General features: G+C 37.8%; 1 protein-coding gene across 8 annotated transcripts in view; it reads right to left on the bottom strand.

The window, feature by feature from the left end:
• ITSN1 (intersectin 1) overlaps window positions 1-22,351 on the bottom strand; it is a 142,253-nt gene that overhangs the window by 99,228 nt on the left and 20,674 nt on the right. For all 8 annotated transcript variants that reach the window (XM_054813507.1, XM_054813539.1, XM_054813498.1 and 5 more), the window contains 3 exons: window positions 9,596-9,655; window positions 4,774-4,866; window positions 2,667-2,730 (listed from right to left, as the gene is read on the bottom strand). In XM_054813507.1, the coding sequence (XP_054669482.1) occupies window positions 2,667-2,730; window positions 4,774-4,866; window positions 9,596-9,623 (185 nt within the window). In that variant the 5' untranslated portion in view covers window positions 9,624-9,655. The remainder of the gene's footprint in view (window positions 1-2,666; window positions 2,731-4,773; window positions 4,867-9,595; window positions 9,656-22,351) is intronic.

Here is a 22,351-nt window from a genome sequence, read left to right as displayed (position 1 = left end):
TTGATTAATAGCAGAAATTAAAATAAAATATATTCTCCTTAGAGTCTCATCTTAGAAAACAATTACACCAACTGCAGAATATTCTCAAAGAAGCTCTTGAGGCAGAAGACATTTAACTGGTACTTCAGCTAGCTAGCTTGCATTTCTTGAAGATCTAGTGAAAAATATTTTTTCATGCTACAAAAATGGCAATTCAATTTTAATTAAAATTAAAATATAAGACAGCAAAAATCCTTATACTGCTCACTTATGCAAACAAAATTCTCTCACTTGTGAGATAATACATTTGGAAACTCATAAAGATAGAAGATTTGCTTTTTCTGCAGAGCACTCTGAAAGCAATATGGCCAATCAGTTACTAGGCCGATCCCTCCTGCAGTTCCTTTCCCAGTTGTGTTTTTCTATACAAGAACTTCCATAGCCAACAAAACAGATGAAACTTTCTATTAGCATAAGCTTGTCTACATACAGCTGTAGGTAATCCTTTATGAAATAAATGCTAGGCTCCTATCTTGCAGACAGATTAATATGATCAACTATTCAAAATAAGTAGACACAAAAAGAATAGGAAAACTCTTCCAAAACACAGCATGCATACACTTCCATATTTCTAGGACCAGAAAATTAAGTTGAAGTATTACAAGTTGCTCTAACTCAGAATAACAACTTTCCTTCCTTAAAGACTGTTATACCTTTCCTTCACTCCCTCTAATAATCAAATGCTATCTAATTAAAAAAACCCCATCTATTCAAGAAATAAAGAATACTGATAGAAAATAAGTTTTATGCAGCCTGTATCTCTCACGGAGATTCTGGGCTTACTAAACTAGAACTCCCCTCTTCTTTAAAGTACTGATGGATCTGTATCACTGTTAGTAGAGATTTCAATAGACAACATTAGACAGAATATTGCAATTAATCCACAATGCAAGTGTGCCACTTCAAAATCTTACCCCTGGGAGCTAAGACAAACAATGATTCACATTTTTCAATGCAGTCTTCAGCACATTGTGTCCTTTGCAGGCTGCAAAGGACTTCTTGCCACTAAACAGTTTAACTTCTATTGTTTCTGTGGGATAGCAGTAATCTGTGGCAAGTTCCAGGTAAATATTCGCTGATAGATCAAGAGAGTTAAATAATTTGAGTTGTGGGAAAAGAGGGGAGGAGGTTCCTTTCCTTTTTTTGGGGGGGGGGTGGGGGGGTGGGAGGGGGGGAGGTTGTCTTAAGGGGTTTTACTATCACTATGCAACTATTTTCCTACTTGGTTATTCTAATTCCAACTGGGAATATATACAAGTGATCTAGATTTTTACTTAAATATTTACTTCTCAATTCAGAGATGATTGAAAAAAGAGTGAGAAAGGGATGTCTACATGCTTTTTTATTATTTATAAAGGCAGCATGAATAAGTTTTAGTTCAGCTTTATATAAAAAAATGTGCAAGTTCAGGTCTTGTCTCTATGACAACTACAGAACTAGTGGAATGATTCTCTCTCTCTCAAGAAGCTGAAAAACTGAGTAATTCAGAGAGGAAGAGATTTTTAGTCAGACTATTTATAACTGTTTAGTTTTGTTAACACCTATTTAAAGTTAATGCCTACGGAACACTTTTGGAGAAAGGATGTTTTGTTTAAGACAAAACTTCTTTCCTTGTTTAATTAAGAGGCAGGAGAAGTTCCAAAGGGACATCTGAACTTTCACTGAGTCTTCAGCAAATAAGATAACCAGACGAGATTTCATATTTCTAAGATGAAGATAATTTGAAAAGAAAATAAGCTATTTATTTAAAAGCCATGGAAATCCAGCCCCTATTTTAGGCATGCGTATTTCCAGAGCAATTCTTTTTCTTGCAAGAAAAGAATTCTCTTCTTTCTCCAGTCAGAGCAAGATTCTGCATTTAGAAGTCCTTACTACAACAAAAAGTTTTTATAACTGCCATAACTACTCTCTCTTTCAAACAGTTAACAACAGAGGAAAAGTTGCTGGGGTTTTTTCCAATCTAGAACGAAAACCAGTAGTATTTCACACTCCATCTAGCACAAAAAAAAAAATAGTATTATAACTAATGTAAATTATGAAAAATCTATGCAAGTTAGTATGTCCAAGTCTGGCAGGGTCACATAAGCTGGAGCAGAAACAATTGCAATCCTGCACAAAGAAACTGGCAGGCTGTAGAAATGTTTGTGATGTATAATATACAGCAATAGAGATTTTAATCTAAACTCACCAAGGAATAGTAAAAATTTCAAACTTTCAAGCTGCATCTCCAACTACAGTCTTAATTTTGTAACAAATTTTGCAAGTCTTGCATAGGTTCTCCCATTAGAAGATTTATAATACTAATTACTGTGCTTAGTGATTGTATTAGTACAGTTTTAATAAAGCTGAAAGCATTTAGTAATTTGAAAGGAGGGCTGCAAATAGCCAACTTCAAAAATGCCATTTGTAGAAGGACAGCTACCTCCAATAACTGAACTAGTAACTTAAAAACTCAGCTAAAACTTACTGCAAAGCATATTTGCCTTGTAGACTTTTGGAAAGCACACTGAACTAAATAGGTGATTTTAAACCCCAGAATGTGAAATATAGTTACTGTCCAAGTCTGTACCAATAAATTTCTCTCTGTGACATAACTGCAATTCTCCCATCCCCTACCATATACTCACCATATCTGTGCTAACACCGGTTGAGGTAACCCAGATTGAAAAAAAAAGTTTCTAGCTTGATCACCTATAAAATAAATAGGACATGATTTCAGAAAATGCTAAAAATACCTGTAAGATGACAAGAAAATCATGAGTCAAAAATATCTAAACCAGAAGCAACAGTAAAACCATAAATACTTAACGCTATGCATACATAACAGAGTATGAGATTTAAACTTATTTTGTCACTTGCAAATCTACTAGGTATTTCCAACAAACACATACTGTTTAAGTCTGCAACAGTCAGCACCACACGAAGTCAACTGGGCATGAACATTTAGAGTAATGGGAAACTCATGGTTCACAGTCCCTAAATTTTGTTAATGGCTCTCTTTGCAGGAATCATACACTTTGTGAGAACAAGAAATTTTTTTCTTCTTCTTCCAGAGGAAGATAAACTCTATCTTAGATTTTTGGAAGTACAATGGCAGTCAGCTAGCACAAAGTAAAGTGGTCTTTACCCTGATGTGAACCTGATAAGCCACCATTAAAGAAACAATGGTATATTTCAAAGTCATTTTCCAACTATCAATTAAAACTAAGGATAGCAAAACAATTACAAAAGGATTAGGCACTTGGAAATGCTGTGGTCTGTGAAAGAAAGTTGTAAACAGACTAGAAATAGCACTAAATATCAAAGGAGGTCAATAAACACAGTAGTATTTTGTACCATATCTGTCAGGTAACAGGAGCAGAAACAATCAAATTGTGTACTTGGAGGCATGTATGGCTGTGATGAGACTCTCCTAAGAATCCAATTCTGATTTCACACTCTGGAAATCCTCTTGATGGATCAGACAGCAAGAAAGGTAAATCACCTCTATACCTTTCATTTCAATTGAGCATCAGAGTTTAGATAGCACTAAAGAAAATTAAATGCAACAAAACAAGCTAACAAAAAAGTAAGCATCCTATTGCCTTTAAAATCAAAGCAAATCAGTGATGTTCATTGAAAATTTATTAGGATCAGTGCAATTTCTTTACTTGCAGCTTTACTTCCCACAACTTAAATCAGTTTTGCCATTTAGATTTTTTTAAAGAGGTCATCCACACCGATTTCACTAGTTTAAACAATCAGTTTCTGAAACAGATTTCAGTTAAATTAATACATCTTTATTTAAACAAACTTCTTAATCTATTAGTATGTTAGCATGGTGGGTTGACCCCAGGCAGTAACTAAGCAGCCAGCCACTCTCTCACTTCCCTCCCCCCAGCAGGATGGAGAAGAGAATAGGGAGAGCAAAAGTGAGAAAACTTGTTGGTCATGATAAAGACAGTTTAATAAGTGAAAGAGCAGGGGAAAAACCCCAAATGATGCAAAGGTAATCACTCACCACCTCCCTCAAGCTAAGTCTCTGAGCAATGGCTACCTTGGAAGACAACAACAGCCTCCCTTCAGCTTTTGTTGAGCATGGTGGTACGGGATATCCCTTTGGTCAGTTGGGGTCAGCTGTCCTTGCTGTGTCCCCTTCCCAACTTCTTGCCCACCTCCAGCCTATTCGCTGGAGGGAATGCGGAGTGAGAAAGAGTGAAAGCCTTGAGGCTTTGCACGCACTGTTCATCCACAGCCAAAACATTGATGTGTTACCAACACTGCTTTAATCACAAATCCAAAACACAGCACCATATAGGCTGCTATGAAGAAAGTTAACTCCATCTCAGCCAGACTCAGTACAATGAGTTAATTCATTGGGCACATTAAAAGCACTATAAATATTACCAGGCATCAGGGTGATTCCGCATCCTGAATCTCTAAAGTTTGTAAGTATCAGCTGGCTCTACACAATAAAACTGCTTTTTAAAGCCACAGTTATAAATAATTTTAATCCTACTCACAGAAAAATCAAGTGTCATAAACCAAATACATAGCTGGTAAATATGAGAACAATATCAGAAAAGATGGGGTTGAGACGGCAAGACGTATGAAAAATGGAACACAAGCCAAGTAAGATCGGTTCAATTTTTTAAATTCTTATGCCCAAATGCCTCCCAGGCAACTCTGTACATATTTAGGCTTGTTAATTAAGATTTAATTAAATGAAATTAGAAGTGAAAACGATTTCATTACCAGTGATAAATCCAGATGTTGGTTTCAGACTATGGAACTGTTGATCATGTTTAGCTCTCTCCTCCACAGTAATAGCCCAGATATCCAGGTTGCCTAGTTCAAAACAAATGGACAAATAAAATTAAGAACCGTTATCTACAAACTACACTATTTTTATTTCTGAGAGTAATTATATCATATCATACTGAACCTCAGAAAACAACACACATACAGAAGCTGGACATGAAACAGGCAGTTATGACTATTAAACTTAGCAGAACTAAGCATTACCAAATTGATTGCTGGGAACTGATTCTCTTACCTGTCTCACATGAAAATTTAAGTTACAACCACACAACTCAATGTGCAATCAAACTTACAAATGGGCTATTAAAAGGCAACATCAGCATACCAGAAGATATAATGCAGAAAGTTCATTAGACTAGATATTTAGGGGGTGGGAGGTCATTTGCCTCTCAGAGTACATACAGCTAAAATGCAAGTTCTTTTAACTCAAAAGGTACCTCAAATAATCCGTTGTGTACTATGTGGTTTTGTACTATTATAACAGAAGAACTCTTCTTACTTGTCTAGGAAAAGTGTGATTCAACCAGATAGTAAACATTTTTCATGGGCAACAATAGCACAGGAAAGCATGCTCCTCATTCTTCTGAGAATGAGAAATCTGAGTAAGTATATGTTACACAGACCAGATTCTTCACACCATACTCATAAATTGGAGGTGAATATTTAGTTTACATTGAGATTTACTACCCTTCTACAGTGCCATGCTTCCACTGCTTTTTCCAGTTCCACCACCATTTTTGCAGTAGCTCCTCTCCCTCCTCTTGCAGACATTTCGCATTCATCCTTCAGATTATTTGTACACAGAGCAAACATATCTCAACTTCCACCTGAGACCTCCAATGAACTAACACTGTTTTTCAAGTTTGTCTGAATAATTTCCAACCAGTAAAAATCATGATCTCAACAATGGTAGAAGTACACTGCACCGGTGCACCTTCCCGTAACTCCTACTGTATAGGAGTGTAATATGAAGGAATCTAAGTGAATGGAATTGCTGTTTTATTGAAGTAATATTAAAAGAGAAAATGTAGACTTGCAGAAAAATAAAGAGGAGATCTAACATTGACTCTGTCTCAGCAATAAATTCTCAGAGATTAAATTTCAGGTAATATGATCCACAAATATTTACAGCAAGTATTTCAAATTGCTTGCAGGCTGAGGCAGAATCAGACTCAGCAGTTATGAAGAACATGAGAATTTCCTGCCTCCTGAATTTCTTCTATTTAAAATCTACTTTCATGTGGCAAAATGTACTTTGGAGAGAAAAGGAAATGGACAAGAGGAAGAAAAACATTCCTTTAAATGGCAGATTTCATTAATGAAAAAAACCCTACATTCTTGGTAAAAAATTATCATCTCAGTTTCAGGTAACCTATGTATTTCTAGAAGCAGACAGGCTAGTAATATCTAATTTGAAAACAGGCATTTTAAAATTAGTCCAAAAATCCCAGAATTTTAGTAATTACGCTCACAGAGGCACTGTAAACAGATTTCATAGCTGTGCTCCCTGTGGGAATGAAACAGGACTCTCTGGATATGAACATCTCAAAACACAATAGTTCATGTAAGCAATTTTCTCCCCCCATCTTCTCATGAACTCCTGACTGGAGGAAAGGAATGGTGTTGATTAAAACTTTATGACTAATAATGCAGACTAGGCCAACTAGGAGCAGATGAACATCTCCCTGTATTGGAAATATGACTACACCAACCCAAGATCCTAAGGCTGGATGTGGTAGCTTACACGAAGAGGGAGAATTTCTTGAAAAAAAAAACAAAAAAAACCCAAAAAAACCCCAAAACCAAACAACAAACAACAAACCAACAAGAAATTTGCTATCGTTCACCAGCTTGCTCTCTCTCAATTTGAGGTATGCATGACTTGTACCAAAAAAACCCACCTAACAAAAAACCCCAAACCCAAAAACCACCACAACAAAAAACCCACCAGCTCTTCCAATCCTTCCACAAAGGCGGCAGTAAAACCCAAAACTAAAAACTCTTATGGCAAGAGGTCACTAAAAATGTATTCTATTAACTATTTTTAAAAAAAAAAAAGTTGATTTCTTCTCTGGAGGCCCTGTAACTAGAACAAATGATTGTCAATATTTACTCTTCCAGATGGAGATTTGGTTGGTTTTGAAACAGCGGATCTCCTTTGTGGGATATGAACATCAAAAGAGCCAATGTTAAACCAAGCAAGCCTAGTAGCCTCTTCAGTCAGAAAAGTATGAATGGCATCTCTGACACTGCCTTGTTTCCATCTTTTGTTATTTGAGGAAACAATAAGACCTATGGGTGGGCATGAAGCAGGATCTTACCCAATTACCAAGACATCATTCATGACTTCAGATCCTGGATGCCAATACAGAGGTTGTGGGGCTTTTCAATATATTCAGATACAAAGGAGGCAGTCACCAAACCACAAAATTGACTCATAAGCAAGTTATTGAATGCAGCAGCAAGCCCTTTAACCATCTTTTCTTTTACATGGCTTAGCAATCATCCCATCTGCAAAAGTGAAGCAGTGGGTTCTTATATATGAAATGGGCACTTTCTTCTGGACAAATCAACAGAAGGTCAAGCATACCACATTCTTCCCCACAATTACAAAAATCCTACCATGCCTATTTTTTTTATTAGTCATTCTTAAAATGAGCAGTGTTCTGGAATATCAGTGAGTCACCCCAAATTAACTGTTGGGTGCTGTGCTCTTTCCATACCCATTTCTCAAGTTGACTTGAAAGATTCTCTAATAAGAAAGGAAGTGAAACAAAAACATCATTATTGGTATTCATCAGCAGAGGGATACCCAATATTGCACATTTGGAGTGAAGGCTCTCCGAGGATGGAGACTGCGTAAATTTTCTCCTCTGCATCTTGTTTGGTGACTACAGGTAACAGAAAATGTTGCATTCTTGAAAGGATGATAAATTTCCCCTTAAAAATTGGAATCTTCTTTACACCATTTGTTTCCTCTTACAACAATCTTAGACTCTTGCTCTCATTCTTCTGAGAGGAGGTATGATGCTACTTGGTAGACTTGGTTCAAGTATGAATATCACAATAAACGTCCCTCATACCACATTGCAAATTAAAGATACTCCAGAAACTACATTAGCCACATGCTTCTTTCAATGTCCTGTTTGTAAAGCAATCAGATGAGAAAAGTTGTTTGAGAAGAAATAGCAAATTCCTTCCTTCCTAAAGCCATGTACAGGAGTTAACAGGATCCTGGACAACAGATGCAAGATCAAACGGTTATATATATATAAGTTGAAAAAAGAAAGCTGCTATCCATCTGTAATGCAATGAGAACTCTCTGAAGATGGCAGAGGAGAATGCTTTGAAGACAAGGTTTTCATTAAAAATGTATGTACATGTTTCAGTATGGGTGCATGCAAACCACAGCCCTAACTCTAAACAAAAGGAAATACTTCAGTCTGAACAAGCAGATTTCATTCACATCAAGACTTCTCTTAGATTGTGAAAGTCATGGTGAAATTAAGCTATTCACAACCTTTTACATGACGTGAAAGGGTATCCTACATGAAACTGTCCAGTGAGTTTATTTGATCAAAGCTTTTGTAGCCAGTTTCACCCCCAAACGGAGAAAGTCTGGCACCAAGCAAGATTTAATTCCAGAGGGCTGGACTTAAAGATAACTGAGGCAATGAATGGCAGCTTCCAATTATATGTTTGTTCTAGCTACAATGTGCAAAGAGATACTTCTATTGTGCATCACGGACTTTTTCACACTGGCAAAGATTGCATCCAATGAACTGTGTTTAAGAAGAACTGGGTTTCTCTAACAACATACTCTGAACATGCGTGTTTCCTGTAGCCTCCCACTGAAACACTAACACTAGATTCACATTTAGTTCCTAGCTATACCCAATCCCAAAACCCAGACTTCCATATATATTTATATACATTCATACACGCACACTTATTTGTGTCTGTATGTGTGTATGCATATTTATGCATATGTATGTATACACAAACATACATATACACACAACAAGAATCATATCTGCATCTCCAGAGAAAAGCCCTTAACAGATGCAACATTTAAGTGGAACCAAACTAGTTACTAGGTCTCAGCACTGAAATTTATCTTTGTAAACTTTCTTCAGATCGGTTGCAAAACTAGAGTCAAAAAATGTATTTCATGTGAATAGCAAAAAGTGATGTCTCTATTGCACTACCAGGGCCCTTCCTGGATCTTTTAAAAAGAGTAAAGTTCAAGATGCTATACCCTCTGCTGTCATAAATGGAGAGCTAAAATTGCAGCACATTTGTTGTAATCTAAACATGGGTTATGGGCCAATAAGGAAAAGAAATTTGAAGTGACAGCATCCAAAGGCATCTGCTGTACTTTTTAACAATGAAAAAATCCAAGAATCCTCAAAAAAACCCCCATATCCACTTCTTAGCCACACCTAGTGCAGAATGAGGCTATGCCCTACTGTCAGTGGCTGAGTGGCCTGGATCTGCCCTACAGTTACAAACTGTAATGGATCAAGACACAAAAAAGGGATACAGCACAGAGTTTCTGTTTGACTCCTCTGAGATGTCTCTGCAAAATTTCATGTGTGTTCTCTACTAGGTCTGCAAAAACATCACAAATCAGATAAACTATCATCTCAGAAAGATACACTTCCATAAACACTTCCATACAGAACACGTTCGGAAATCAACGTTTATGCAGTTTTTGCATATAAGAATAGTTCAGAATACATTATAAACAACTTACCCCCAAAAGGTGTTGGAAACTGAGCCATGGTTCTGTCACTTTTAGCTGTTTAATAGATGCCTGAAAGCAAAAAAAAAGAAAAAAAAAAACACACCAAAATACCATGAAATAATCAAACAGTTACAGTATCTTCCATTTTCAATATATTTTCTGTACCACCATATAATTAGTACAGCAAAAATAAAGGTAATGAAGAAGTAGGATCATATAAATACAACGCACAAGAACTGTTACTTACAAGAGAACTGTCTCATTTTTTTGCACTACCCTATGCATCCATGAGTGTGTTTTCATACTAGCAAAAAGCTACATTTCAGTTCTGTTTCAAGAATGTCATCAAAAACAATCTTCATTTATAAATACTCAGTGATGTAGTAAATAACAGAGTTAAGTCAGCCCCAACAGACAAGATCTCAATGACACTGCTTCATGCTGCATTACTTTACCGGGTGTTAGAGCTCTGCTCCCACTTAAGAGTAAAACTGGCTCTATATCCAACTGTTGAAAACATACAACATTGTCAGTGATCTGTTTTTTATTCCTGACAGAAAAAATCATGAAATCCCGTGTCTTGTTTAGAGTTCCTTTGTTTCAAATAAAGTACATTAAAAAATGAAACTAGATTTCAAAACTGCTTTACCTCCAAACTAGCCCACAAATTTAATAAGCACATCCAAAAGAACAAAGCGCTAAAGGTGACATCACAAGCAAAAATACACTAGTTGGTGGGAGGTACTCTTAACTGCTTGCTTTTCAAATAAAAGCAATCTACACAGTCTAGAAATTTAATCTTTAAAGAAAAAAGGAAAAACATTTTTCTTACTCCACACAAAGGCTGACATGAACTGCCTGAGCCAAGAGGACAATAGCTAGCAACAGAGCCACAAAACAATGAAAAAGCAGCCTCTTGTCCTACTAGATTCCACTCATGTTTTCCAGGCAACAGGAGAAAAGCAAAAGGAAACAGCGTCAGAAGGAGAATAATTTAGACTGCTTGAACAGCAGCAGAAATTTATCAATATCACTAAGAAAAGGCATTAACTTGCATCAACAATTTCCTTTTGTCTGAATTTCTTGTTTGCTCCCTTCCCCCTTTCACACTTCCCACATACTCTTCTGGCTTCCAACTTGGGAACCTACTATATATACACTTCACAGATGTCACTGCAGAAAAATCCACAGCACTTTTGTAAGCCAGTCTCCTCATCAGTTGTAATTTAGAGAACTATGAAAAAAATACTGAATTTTTTTCTCATAATTTGGCAGAGCGATCAAGTGTGGTACATGACTCAGAAATGTTCTTCCAAATGCCAGGTAACACAGCCGATACTAATTTCATGCACAGCAAGCATTATCTCAAAAGTTTTAAATCACATGCATACTGAAACAGTGTTATCAGAATAAGCTATCTTTCAAAAGCATTTCTTAATTGCTAGAAGATCAGCACTTTAATCTTTGCTTATGTTTTCTTATTGTACTCTGTGGCAGGCAATACCTCTATTGCTTCTGTTTTTTTAAAAGTGCAAGCAAACCCTGGGGGAAAAAAATAGTTCTCTGAACTTCCACACATGTACTATTGAATCTTACAGCACAGGCAGTTTTTACACTCGAGTGTTAAAAAGATAACAGGAGAGAGACCAGCAGAGCACAGATTCGCTTCCTACTTCAATTTCCCAAAGTATGCAGAAGGACAGGAAAAGCAGTTGGGGCAGTAACCAGAGGACAAGAGACTTAAAAAGGAGAACTAGAGGGCGGGTTGGGGAGGGGTGGTGGTGGTGTTTGTTTTGTTGTTTTGGTTTGGGGATTTTTTTGCAAGCTAAGAAAACTTAAATATTGTAAATACTGGGACAGAAGACTGCATAAAAGGACTGAAAGTGTTTAGTCACTTAAGGGAACATTCCTCCACAGGTTACTAGTACTCCAAAGGAATTGGTAGTTTATTCCTCCTTTACCTTGAACTCATCAGAAAGAGGGGAGGGAGTGGGAAGTCTCAAGACTAGCCCTGTGCTGATGCCAAAGAAAGCATAAAACCATTCTAAAGAGCTTCTAGAGAGAGAAAGGAATTAAAAAAAGCTGGGGGGGGGGGGGGGGGGAAGAGGGAAGGGGAGGAATTAGCAGTAAGCAGATTAAATAGTGATGGGTAAAATGGAGAAAAGGAGCAAAAAGCTATGTTTAAACTTGAGACTGAAAACCAAAATAAAATACACTGCAGACAGACATACAATAGGAAGCAAACAGAGGGAGAGGAAGATCAACATACTCCAGTAAGAGAATAATTTAAGTTTGCTATTTATTGCTAGTCTAACACCCAACTTCCATAACCAGAGGTTTCATTTTACATGCCCGAGGTGACACCAGGGGCCCTAACTCTGCGGAATTAAACTTTGCAACTGTGGACAGTTGATTCCAACAGTTTGTTAGATATGAAAATGATGGCTAAAAGAGATGAAGTATTTCACAGCATTCCAATATTGACTTCGTAGTTTTTTGTTTAAGTATGAAAGAGCTGGAGAACCTGCCCTGTGAGGAAAGACTGAAGGAATTAGTTCTTTTTCTCCCTGGAGAAGAGAAAGCTCAGTGGGGACCCCATCACAGTAGTCCAGTACTTAAAGGGTAGCTACAAAGAGGACAGAGGCTGTCTTTTCACAAGGAGCTACAGGAAGAAAACAAGGGGGAATGGGTACACATTGCACTTGGGAGAAGTTTCATCTCAATAAGAAATTTTTTACAGTGAGAACAATTAATCACTGGAACAACCTCCCCAAGGTTGGGGTAGGGTCCCCATCACTGGAGATTTTCAATATGCAATTGGACAGAGTGTTAGATAATCTCATCTAGGCTCCCTCTCCCATGAAAGATTGGGCCAGATGGTTTTTCAAGGTCCAATATTACCTGGGCTGTTCTACGACTCCATTTTTTTTGGTTGAAGATCTCAGGGGTGGAGACGAGGTATTATTTATCCAAAAAGCATCTGACATAGTCATCGTATTACAAATTTATCATATATTTGCAAATTTTTGTAATGAAATACAAGCACTGACATTTCAAGTTGCAGCATTATTTTGAAATAGTAACAAGTTGTTCTAGATCTGCATTCCTCGTACCCTAATCTCTTCCAGTTCCACAATAGCGTTAACTCCTCTACCTTTTTTCTTCCTCCTGACACCCCCAACAAGAACAAACGCACTGTGGGACCAAACAAAAATTATGTAGGAACCAACTGACTGTAAAGCCGACAGAAAAACAGAATGGGTAAACTGAGCTCTGTGCCACTCCCTTCAGGAAAGCAGTAATTTCTCTCTAACTAACTAGTGATATTCGTATTTGTAGGAACTTAGATATCTCAGCAATTTTTTGAACTCTAATTGTTCTAACAAATTCGACTGACATTGACCTACGAGTTCAGAAATTATTCAAGCAGGAAGAAGGAAAGACAATAAGAGGAACCACAACTGCACTGTCAGTCAGTCATATGCACTGTTTCCTTAGAAAGCCATCCCAAAACTCTTACCACAAGCAAAATTATGCTTGTAATGAACTGTTAAATAACAGTCCATCAAATAGCTTATTTTCCACAAGAATCAGAAGAAGCAAGAGATATTTTATACTGCTTTTAGAAAGAACAATAAAGAACACTGAGCTACTCACCTTCACTTGTCCACAAAAAAGCTTAAGCCATCACTGCATGGAGACTTAACAGATCCAACGTTAAACACTTCCTTCTAACATACATCGCTTAATCTATACACAGAGAGATATATGTCTAATCTACACACAATATAAACCACTAAACACTACGATCATTTACAAGTTCCATATTTCCCAACTCTCCAGAAAAGGCATGCACACAAGCTTTCAAATTCACAGTGCGGTACCCACATCAACCATATCGCACGCCCTCTCCCCACAAAGGTCTGTGCAGCACCAGAATGTGTTTGTATTCTCAGGTCAGTGAAAGCAGCTGAATGAACAAATGATGTTCCAGTAGATCAATAAATTGCAAATGCACACAAGACCCATTATACACACCTGCCCTCTGTAATTCTTTTCTCATCAGGATTATTATACCATGTTGTTACAAGTAGGCAGAAAGGATGCTGGTTGTGAGCATTGTTCCAGTTTCACTCAACATCCACTGTGTTTAGAGGTTTTACCTCTCTGTCACTTGGGAGGTGGAAAGCCCACAAAGTCTGGGAGTGACCATTTCCAGCAAGGAAAGTAGGTGTTATCTCTCACAAATATTGGGGTCAGTAGGACCAGATAAGCCTATGGTTTTCAGTCTGAGGACCAATGCTATTTCTCAGAGCTAAGGACATGGACAATACTTGGAGGTAGGTTATCAGCCCTGATTGTCTTCCGCTGCGGCAATCCTACCGGAATAAATACAATCCTCCCATCCCCGATCTCCTATGGACTTCGGAGCACAATGAGGCTTTCCCCATGCCTGAGCATGGGGGATGATGAAATGTCACACAGGCACATGGATGTAAAGCATAGAACAAACATCAGGACCACAGCATTCAGACAGGCATAACTTTCATATTCTGTACAATCAGAACTTTCATAATCTACACAATTATTTTTATATACACAGAGGGTGTTAAAACATACATTTAACTAGGTCAGTTTATGAGAAAAATTTACTTATACCCAGCTCTGAGCGAGAGAGACAAGGAAATGCCAAGCCATCTCAGCTGTTAGTGCTCTCTCTTCCATCTTATACTATTCTAGATAAGCCTAGAAATATTTTATTTCCTGTCCCTCACTCCAAATCATTTACTTTCTTCTCATAAACCAATATTGTACATTCAAGTAGTACTCTTTTTTATATATACAAGAAGTACTCTCTTAACATTCTGTTCTTCCTCAAACATAAAGGAGGGCTTTCTAGACTAAAAGTTATTCATATAAAGGTAAAATTTAAACTTACATAGAGTCTAACTCCATATATACATAAGCCCAGATCATATCTAAATTTAAGTACTGATGTTTTATCTAAGTTTTTACCTTGAAAAAAATGTTCATGTTGAAAACAACTACACTAACAACACTTCTGCATAAAAGTTGGACAGCTATGAAAATGCCTTCCACTGCGTATTATATATGGACTTTAACAATGAGGCTCAAAACTTTATTATAGTTTCTATTTAAAGTTGTCTGTGCTCTTCTAAGGGCATGTTTACACAGAAATTGTAATAAAGCCATAGGAGGTATAAATTAAGAGCAATTTAGCAATTTCAGTGCTATGTGTCTTTATATGGACATGTTTCATATGAAAAAAATCATATTTTTGTTTTCCTTAAAATGCAGCACAACATTTCTATTCCTAAACAATCACTCACAAGATAACTTGGGCAGACAATTCAAGAAGTAATTCCTGAGGCAACTTATCGGTCACCTTCCTCCTCCTACAGGAGGAAAAAGAAACAAAACCAACCAGATAAAAACCCCACATCCTTCTCAAGCATTCCAAATTATGACAAAATACCCCGAAGCAGGATGTCGTGTGAGAGTATCCCAGACTAACAGCATGTTTTGCTGTTTTCCCATATTATATGGGAAAGTCTTTAGACTAGTATTAATAAAAGGGCTCTGATAGTTTCAGCAGAGCCTGGTAATTTTAGGTAGATGTCAGAAAATAAAAACAGTTTGAGACATTTATGCAAGTTTGATTCTTGCTCTTTGGAGATGAGATCATTAATACAGTTACCAGTTTCAGTCAAACTTTTCAGAGTTTCTGCTCTTTACAGGAATGACTTCTAACTGTAAAAACCCTCACAAATGTTAAATTCTACTTTTCTTGTATGTTCTGCCAAGCACCCAAATGAGATTAACAAAGCTAGTCACCACTGCAAATGCTTTTCAATTTTTGTGGCAATGATCAAACTGCTGAGAAGGTCACTTCTGTATGGACAGTATCTATCTATCTATCTACCTACCTACCTTCTGCTATGGGGAAAGGATAACCTGGTCACAAAGGAAGAACCACCACTATAAACCCACCAAGCAGGTAAAAGATGTAGTAGCGAGGCACACTCTTCTACACTCTGAAGACAACTCAAGAGTCTAACAAATAAAGAACTCCTTACTTTCTAAAAACAGGAAAAAGGGAGACATTCATCAACCTAATGTTGACATTTATCAACAACTGTTGTGGAAACCCTAGACTAACAACACAAATGGTGTTTGTGTGTGCAACAAATTTGCAAGCAGTTAAGGACATTGTTTATTTTCTTGCCATGGCACTGTCACTTTATCTTGTTCAGTCATGTGAGCTTTAAGTGTTTTTGTAGGAAAGCCCTCCATAAGTACTTCCACAGGAACTACCAGGTTTTTGTCTGTTCTTGCTGAAGTACTACATAATGGACACACTGTACAAAACACATTTTATTACTTCAAAACCTTAGGGTCAAATTTTAAGAGGATGGTTATGAAGAACATTCTTGGTCAAATCAGACCTATACCACCCAAAGTTCTCAGAGAAGTTTAAGATCCAGGCAACAGACGACTTTGCCATCCAGATTAACAGTTGGCTTGCTGTTTTCCACAATTTGTCTTTCGTTAAAACAGTACTGAGTTTCCCAAGCTATATTAACTCATACGCTTCTGGGTGAAGGTATTTCTCATTTCTTTAACTGACATTTAAGTATTAATAACTATTAATTTAACCTGAGCAAGGTGCTCAGAACTTTTCTTTAAGGAACATACAATATTATTTCTTCAGAGAGAGTTCAGAGATTAATTCCTTGAAAATTTAGTCCTTTTCTTCTTCCAATAGATGAGAAGCAATCAGGTAGCTGTTATTAACATTAATATCATCCCTTCTGAAGCAAATGAAAATGACAATCCCCATTTGAAAGCTGGGGAAACTATGGCAGGAAAGCATTCTAATTCATGGTAAAAGTTAATCATGTATATTGGAACGGAAACCTAATTCAGACTGATCATGAACCACAGGAACATGTTTTGCCCATGGGTATTACAAACAGCAGAGAAACTAAATGATAAGGTTGGAGAGAAGTTAAAGAACCAGAGATCTTCCAGTGTCATTACATTCTGCATCTTCATCCAGATAAGAAATGTTGCTGATGACTACATATTAACACCAGTACTCCAACAGCTCCCAAGCACTACGGTTAAAATGTTTCAGGGTAGTACGGGCTGTATAACCAAAGCAAAGGTCTTTCCCTTACGGACTTCCCAGTTTAATCAAATGGCATTAACATTAGGAGGAAAGCAAGCAAAGGCTGCAGTGATAAGATCATTTTGTTGTATAGTCTAGCTAGCACAATTTGAATGACTGTTTCTATCTTTTACATATATAGGCTGGTTTTAATTTTGACAGCATTTCACCTAGTAATTCCAGTACTGAGTGAACTGTGACTGAATTACAGTATCTTTTTAAAGAGATGATTGGCTTTCATTTTAAAAGATATAACAGGATGGAAAATCCACTGCGCCGCTCAACTGTTTCTCAAACCCCTATTAAGAAATAAAATAAATATCTTTGTTTATTTTCACTTTAATATTTACATCATTCTGAGCCACCAGACCTTGCAAAGTATGAATTCTCATTTTTAGAACAAACTTTTAGTAGTTTCTTTGCACACACAAATTCTATTTTTTTCTTTCTAGTTGTCTTTACTTACAGAGGTGAAATAATAAGCTTTCTTTTTTGTTTGTTCTGGGGGTTTTTTTTGTTAAAAAACTTCATGAACACAATTGCAGTTGGCAAGTTCTGACTCCTCCCCCTTCAAAACAAGTTCTGTTATACTAAAAATCTGAAGCACAAGAATTACAGAGCTAGGAATACATGCCACACCTACAAGATAGCCTTAACAGTAGGCTGGCATTAACTTGAAGAATGATTCAGTAAGGAGGACAAGGAACTGCATGATATCACTGCTAGATATCAAAGTATTGTGCCTAGACACTCAAAGTCTGTTTTGTTTTGCAAACATGAACTTAAGCAGCTATGTCAACTGCCAGTAAGTAGTGGTTTATAGTTATACTGAATGCTAATAGAATCAGATAAAGCAGACTGGTTCTGCAATTTACATTACATAAAATGAAGACAGTCATGCTTTATTTCAGAACTGTTAATCTGGCTGTCTCCATGGCTCGAGGATCACTAAGCAATGGCACTTAGAAGATACACTCAGAACAAAAGAGAAAAGGGGCCAAAGCCTGGAGTCCAGCCTTAGCCAAAGGAAAGCAAAGTCTGAGTGCTCTGCAATACCTAAGTGCTAGTTTTATGTTATTTGTATATTAGTGTATTATTCTAAGAGGCTGATAACGTCACACCTTTAACTTAGCCACTGTTAACTTTTTAACTCTAACTTTCTGACAGTACAGCACAGTTGTTTTGAAAGCCCAGTATAGCACTAGATCATTTCTATTTCACTAGGTATTCTTCCCTTATCAATTTTCTAATCTCTCCAGACCACATAACAAGTAACCTTGTTTCTTCCTTTACTGCATCAGCAAGAAATAGCCCAGCTACAGCATAATATGATTATGCTTTTTTTTTTTTTTTGCAGATTCTTTCCTTATTCATACTTTAACTATCACAGCAGAACTGCTTCCACTCCCCCTTGGGCTACCTCCTACAGTGAGGTGGACACTGCTATATTACTTGCAAGCCAAGAAGGTCATGTAAACATACCAGAGGGTAGCTGATAAGTCTCCCCCACTTTCCTACAGATTCCCACTACACAACTCTATGTGAACTCTCCCATGTTTCACCACATTGGTCCAGCATTACTCCAGTGTCCCTGCCTTCTCAATGCAACATTTTAATCTTTCTTGCCACGTACCTCCACTGCAGCTAAAGCCACCCTAACCACAAGGATTCCTTTTTCATACCCCTGCATGAGCTCAGAAGTGATAGGGAGGTGGAAATGGTAGATGTGAGCTGTGTTTTCAGTCACAAGACTGAAAAGCAAAGACATTATGGACACAGTTTAGACCTGTGCTCCTCCTTTTTGAGTAGGCCAGCATAACTGTCTCTAACGTTAGACAGATCAGAATCAAAGGACTCATAACCCAGCTTGATGTTCTCAGAGGAATGAGGACAGCCAAAGGAATAGGTCAGAGCCATCAAGTCTTTCTTGGACAGCAGTGGCAGTCTTCTATCCCAAGATTTCATTACTTGTAGGCCTAACCTAATCCCATGTAGCTATGCTGTGCAAATCCTCATTCTTAGCTGAACTTGACAGCTGATCGTTTGAAATAGGGACAACGAAAAAAGGAAAAGGGGAAAAAAAAATAATCAGATGTTCTGAGTTTTTTTACTTCACATTCTCCACCTCTGCCCCAAAGCAAAAGTTATGCTGGGGGAAGAGTAAGAAGGAAGAAAAAGCCCAGAGTCAGCATAAGTGTAAGATGAGAGAGTTCAGATCTGTGTCCATTCCCTTTCCCCTCCTCCTAGGCAAAACCATAAGGCAAAAAGGTCTAGTAGGGCAGAGATGGGATAAAGTTGGTGATATAAGAGAAGGCACAGATGGTTCTGTTCCGTTAACTACTCCAGTGTGGGTCAGTTTGTCCTCTATAAGCATCTGCTCTTCTGAACTCTTAGAGGAAAGGGGATCATCAGTTACATAAATGCAGTGGTATGACAAAAGCAGTTTGCTATAGCAGATTTGTCAAGTAGATTTTCAAAATAGTGCTTTAATACGAGGAATTATTCAGTGTCTACCAAGCCTTATCAGTAGTTGTGTCAGATCACATCACTATTGACTGAAGTAGCCAACATCTCCCACACATATGCCTTCTGCTCTGAATCTCTTCAAAGCTCTGTCTTCCCAACTCTTTCGCGTGACAGTAGGAGCGCTTTCAGATCCAAGAACAGACATATATTACGTCATTTAGACAAGTATTCCTGTTATTCGCCTTCCTTCTGGTCACACTTAACCCTGTTGTTCAGACACAGTTTGATAGCAGTCATTCTCTGTGGCTTACTCTATTTTCTTCTTCTAATCAGTCATATTGATTGCCTTGAGAATATTAATTCAAGAACTTTGATCTCAGGGCAAAACTCTCTGAAGGGGACCCCACGAAATATATAAGCAGTCCTTGAACCTGCCCTGATGAGCAGCATCCCTAAGGGATGGCTAACCTCCCTGCAATTCACTGAAATAAAAAGACTCCAAAGCAATGAAGGTGAATGGCAAAGACTCGCCCATTGGGGTTTTTTTTTGTTTGTTTGTTTTTTTAAAAATCATTTCAAAAAGAAATCACATATCAATGAATTGCCCAGCACCACTGAGCAGTGTGTTGTGAGAGAAGTTTGATCTCTGGGGCAAGAACAAAACAGGCATTGAAGCAAATCCTGAAAATGAGGATGCTTTCCTAACTTTTTTGGAAATTACTTTTTTCTTCCACAACAGAACTTCACAGAGAAAGGGGTCACGCAAACACTCTGCAAAAAGTTATAATTCCAGCTGTTTGGGTTATAGTGACTAAGCAAGCACTTCACAAAATTCTCAAAATTTAATTATGAGGATTCTCATATTCAGCCAAAAACATCTTATTGACCTATAAATCTACCAATGCAGCACACACCAGGAAATTCTCTGCTCTGTGGCACTAACACACAGGTACAGTCCTGACCCCAGCGCTGTAGGGTAATTGAATATATTTGTGTACAATGCAGTGATCTAAGTACTGCATTCACCGCAGTTATCTCACCCTTTTGATTTCATCACAAGCAACACATATAATTTATATGTAATAAAAAGTATATAGCCATAAAAATAATATATACGTAGCAGAAGCTTCATATGTGTGGGTATCTACACAAAGTACCACATCACTTAGCATCAAACAGCAAGGTTAAATCCTTTTTGTTACAAGGATGAGTTTAAACAGTTATGCGGAGTGCAGGTGCCCAGGTGCCGGCAGTGAGGGGCTGCAGGGAGGCCTAAGGCTCCAACAGACCCACCACAGGGCACAGCTGAGCCCCTCAGCCAAGATGGTGGCACCCCAGGGAAGGTGTGTGTAAGAAAGGGCAAAACACTCCCCGGCAGTGAGGGGAAAAGTGTGAGAAACAGCCCTGAGAGCACCAAGGTGAGAGGAGGGGGAGGAGGTGCTCTAGATGCCCCAGCAGGGATCCCCTGCAGCCCGTGGAGAGACCACAAAGGAGCAGATAGCCACACTGCAGCCCATGGAGGACCCCAGGCTACAGCAGGTTTATCCTGGAGGACCACAGGCCGTGGAGAGGACCCACGCTGGAACAGGGGAAAAGCATGCAGAGGAAGAAGCAGCAGAGAGGAGCTGTTATGGACTAACCACAGCCTCCATTTCCCACCCCCCTGTGCTGCTTGGGGCGTGGGGGAGGTAGAGGAGTCAGGAATGAAGGAGTGAAGCTGAGCCTGGGATAAAGGAGGGGGAAAGGTGTTGTTTCGGTTTGTCTTTGTTTCCCACCATCCAAACCTATTTTAACTGGTGATAAATTAAATTCATTTTCCCCAAATCAAGTTTGTTTTGTCCATGACAGTAATTGTTATGTAATCTCCCTGTCTTTATCCCAATCCATGAGCTTTTTCACCCCATCTTCTCCTTCATTCTGTTGAGAAGGGGAGCAAGTAAGCGGCTGGGTGGGCATCTGACAGCCAACCAAGGTCAACCCATGACAACATACTAATTTTTTTGAAGAAACCAGTATTCCCTCTGTAGGTGATCCTGACCCTTTCAGAAGTATTAGAGACTACATAGGAAATGACACAGAATTACAAAAAGCATGAAGAGACACAACTGTTCTGATTTAGAAATTATTTTTATGTAATATAAATATCAATAAATAATGAAAATATGCATGGACTGATTTATACAAAGATTACCAAATTTTGGCTTCTACTCATTTTGCACACAATGGGCTTTAAGAGAACTCAGCCAAAAGTTCTCTAAAAACAGTAACACAGTGAATAAATTACCAATGCTACATTTTAGTTAAGGAAATTGTGACAAATTATGTTTAACAAGAGATGAAAGAAGAGGACATAGTCTCTTTTCTACGTCAAATAAGAAACTTATACAATAAACTGTACTTGCTATACAGGATACAATTAAATAATCCTCCTCAGTCTCTCTGAAATTGAAGACCACCTAAAGGGAGGCACCTTCAGCAGAATATTTAGAGAACTTTATTAATAAAACAATACAAATAATAGTTCTCAGGTGAATATAGAGAACATACTTGAGTCTAAAGCAGCTGACATATTGCAAGGAGTTAGTTACTGAAGCTTCATTTCTTTTATAAAGCAGATCATTTTATTTAGTTAGAGATTTGCCTGTGCTAATATCTGGAACTCTTTTCCATGAGTAGGATCATCCATTCTCAGCTTTACAGAAAATGAAATACTTCTTTTAAAACCAACCGAATTAAAGCAATGGTATGTAGTTTGATAAAGGAAAAGACACCTTTTGGGGAAAAAAAATATTCCAAAGACCTACCTGACATTACCTAAGCATAGTAGTATACCATTTAACACAAATACACTTCCAGCAGAAATGAAAAGACAAAACAGCACTTTAAATAGCAGCTTTATTGGGAAGAAATGCAAATGTTGGATGAACAGATACTGAAACTTCCTGTGCTGTTTTTTCCACAAAGTGATAAGGTCACACCCTTGGGCATTTGGAAAATTAAGGTATTTCCTTACACTAGAAAGGCTGCTTATCAGACAACAGTACATATGGAAGATAAAGGATTCTCCTACATTGTCAAGAATGCACCAGTTGCATAAAGCTTAAAGA

The sequence above is a fragment of the Grus americana genome, chromosome 1 (assembly GCF_028858705.1).
Source record: "Grus americana isolate bGruAme1 chromosome 1, bGruAme1.mat, whole genome shotgun sequence".
Lineage (NCBI taxonomy): Eukaryota > Metazoa > Chordata > Aves > Gruiformes > Gruidae > Grus > Grus americana.
The sequence above is the reverse complement of the archived record's forward strand: the minus strand, read 5'-3'. Positions and strand labels throughout refer to the sequence as shown.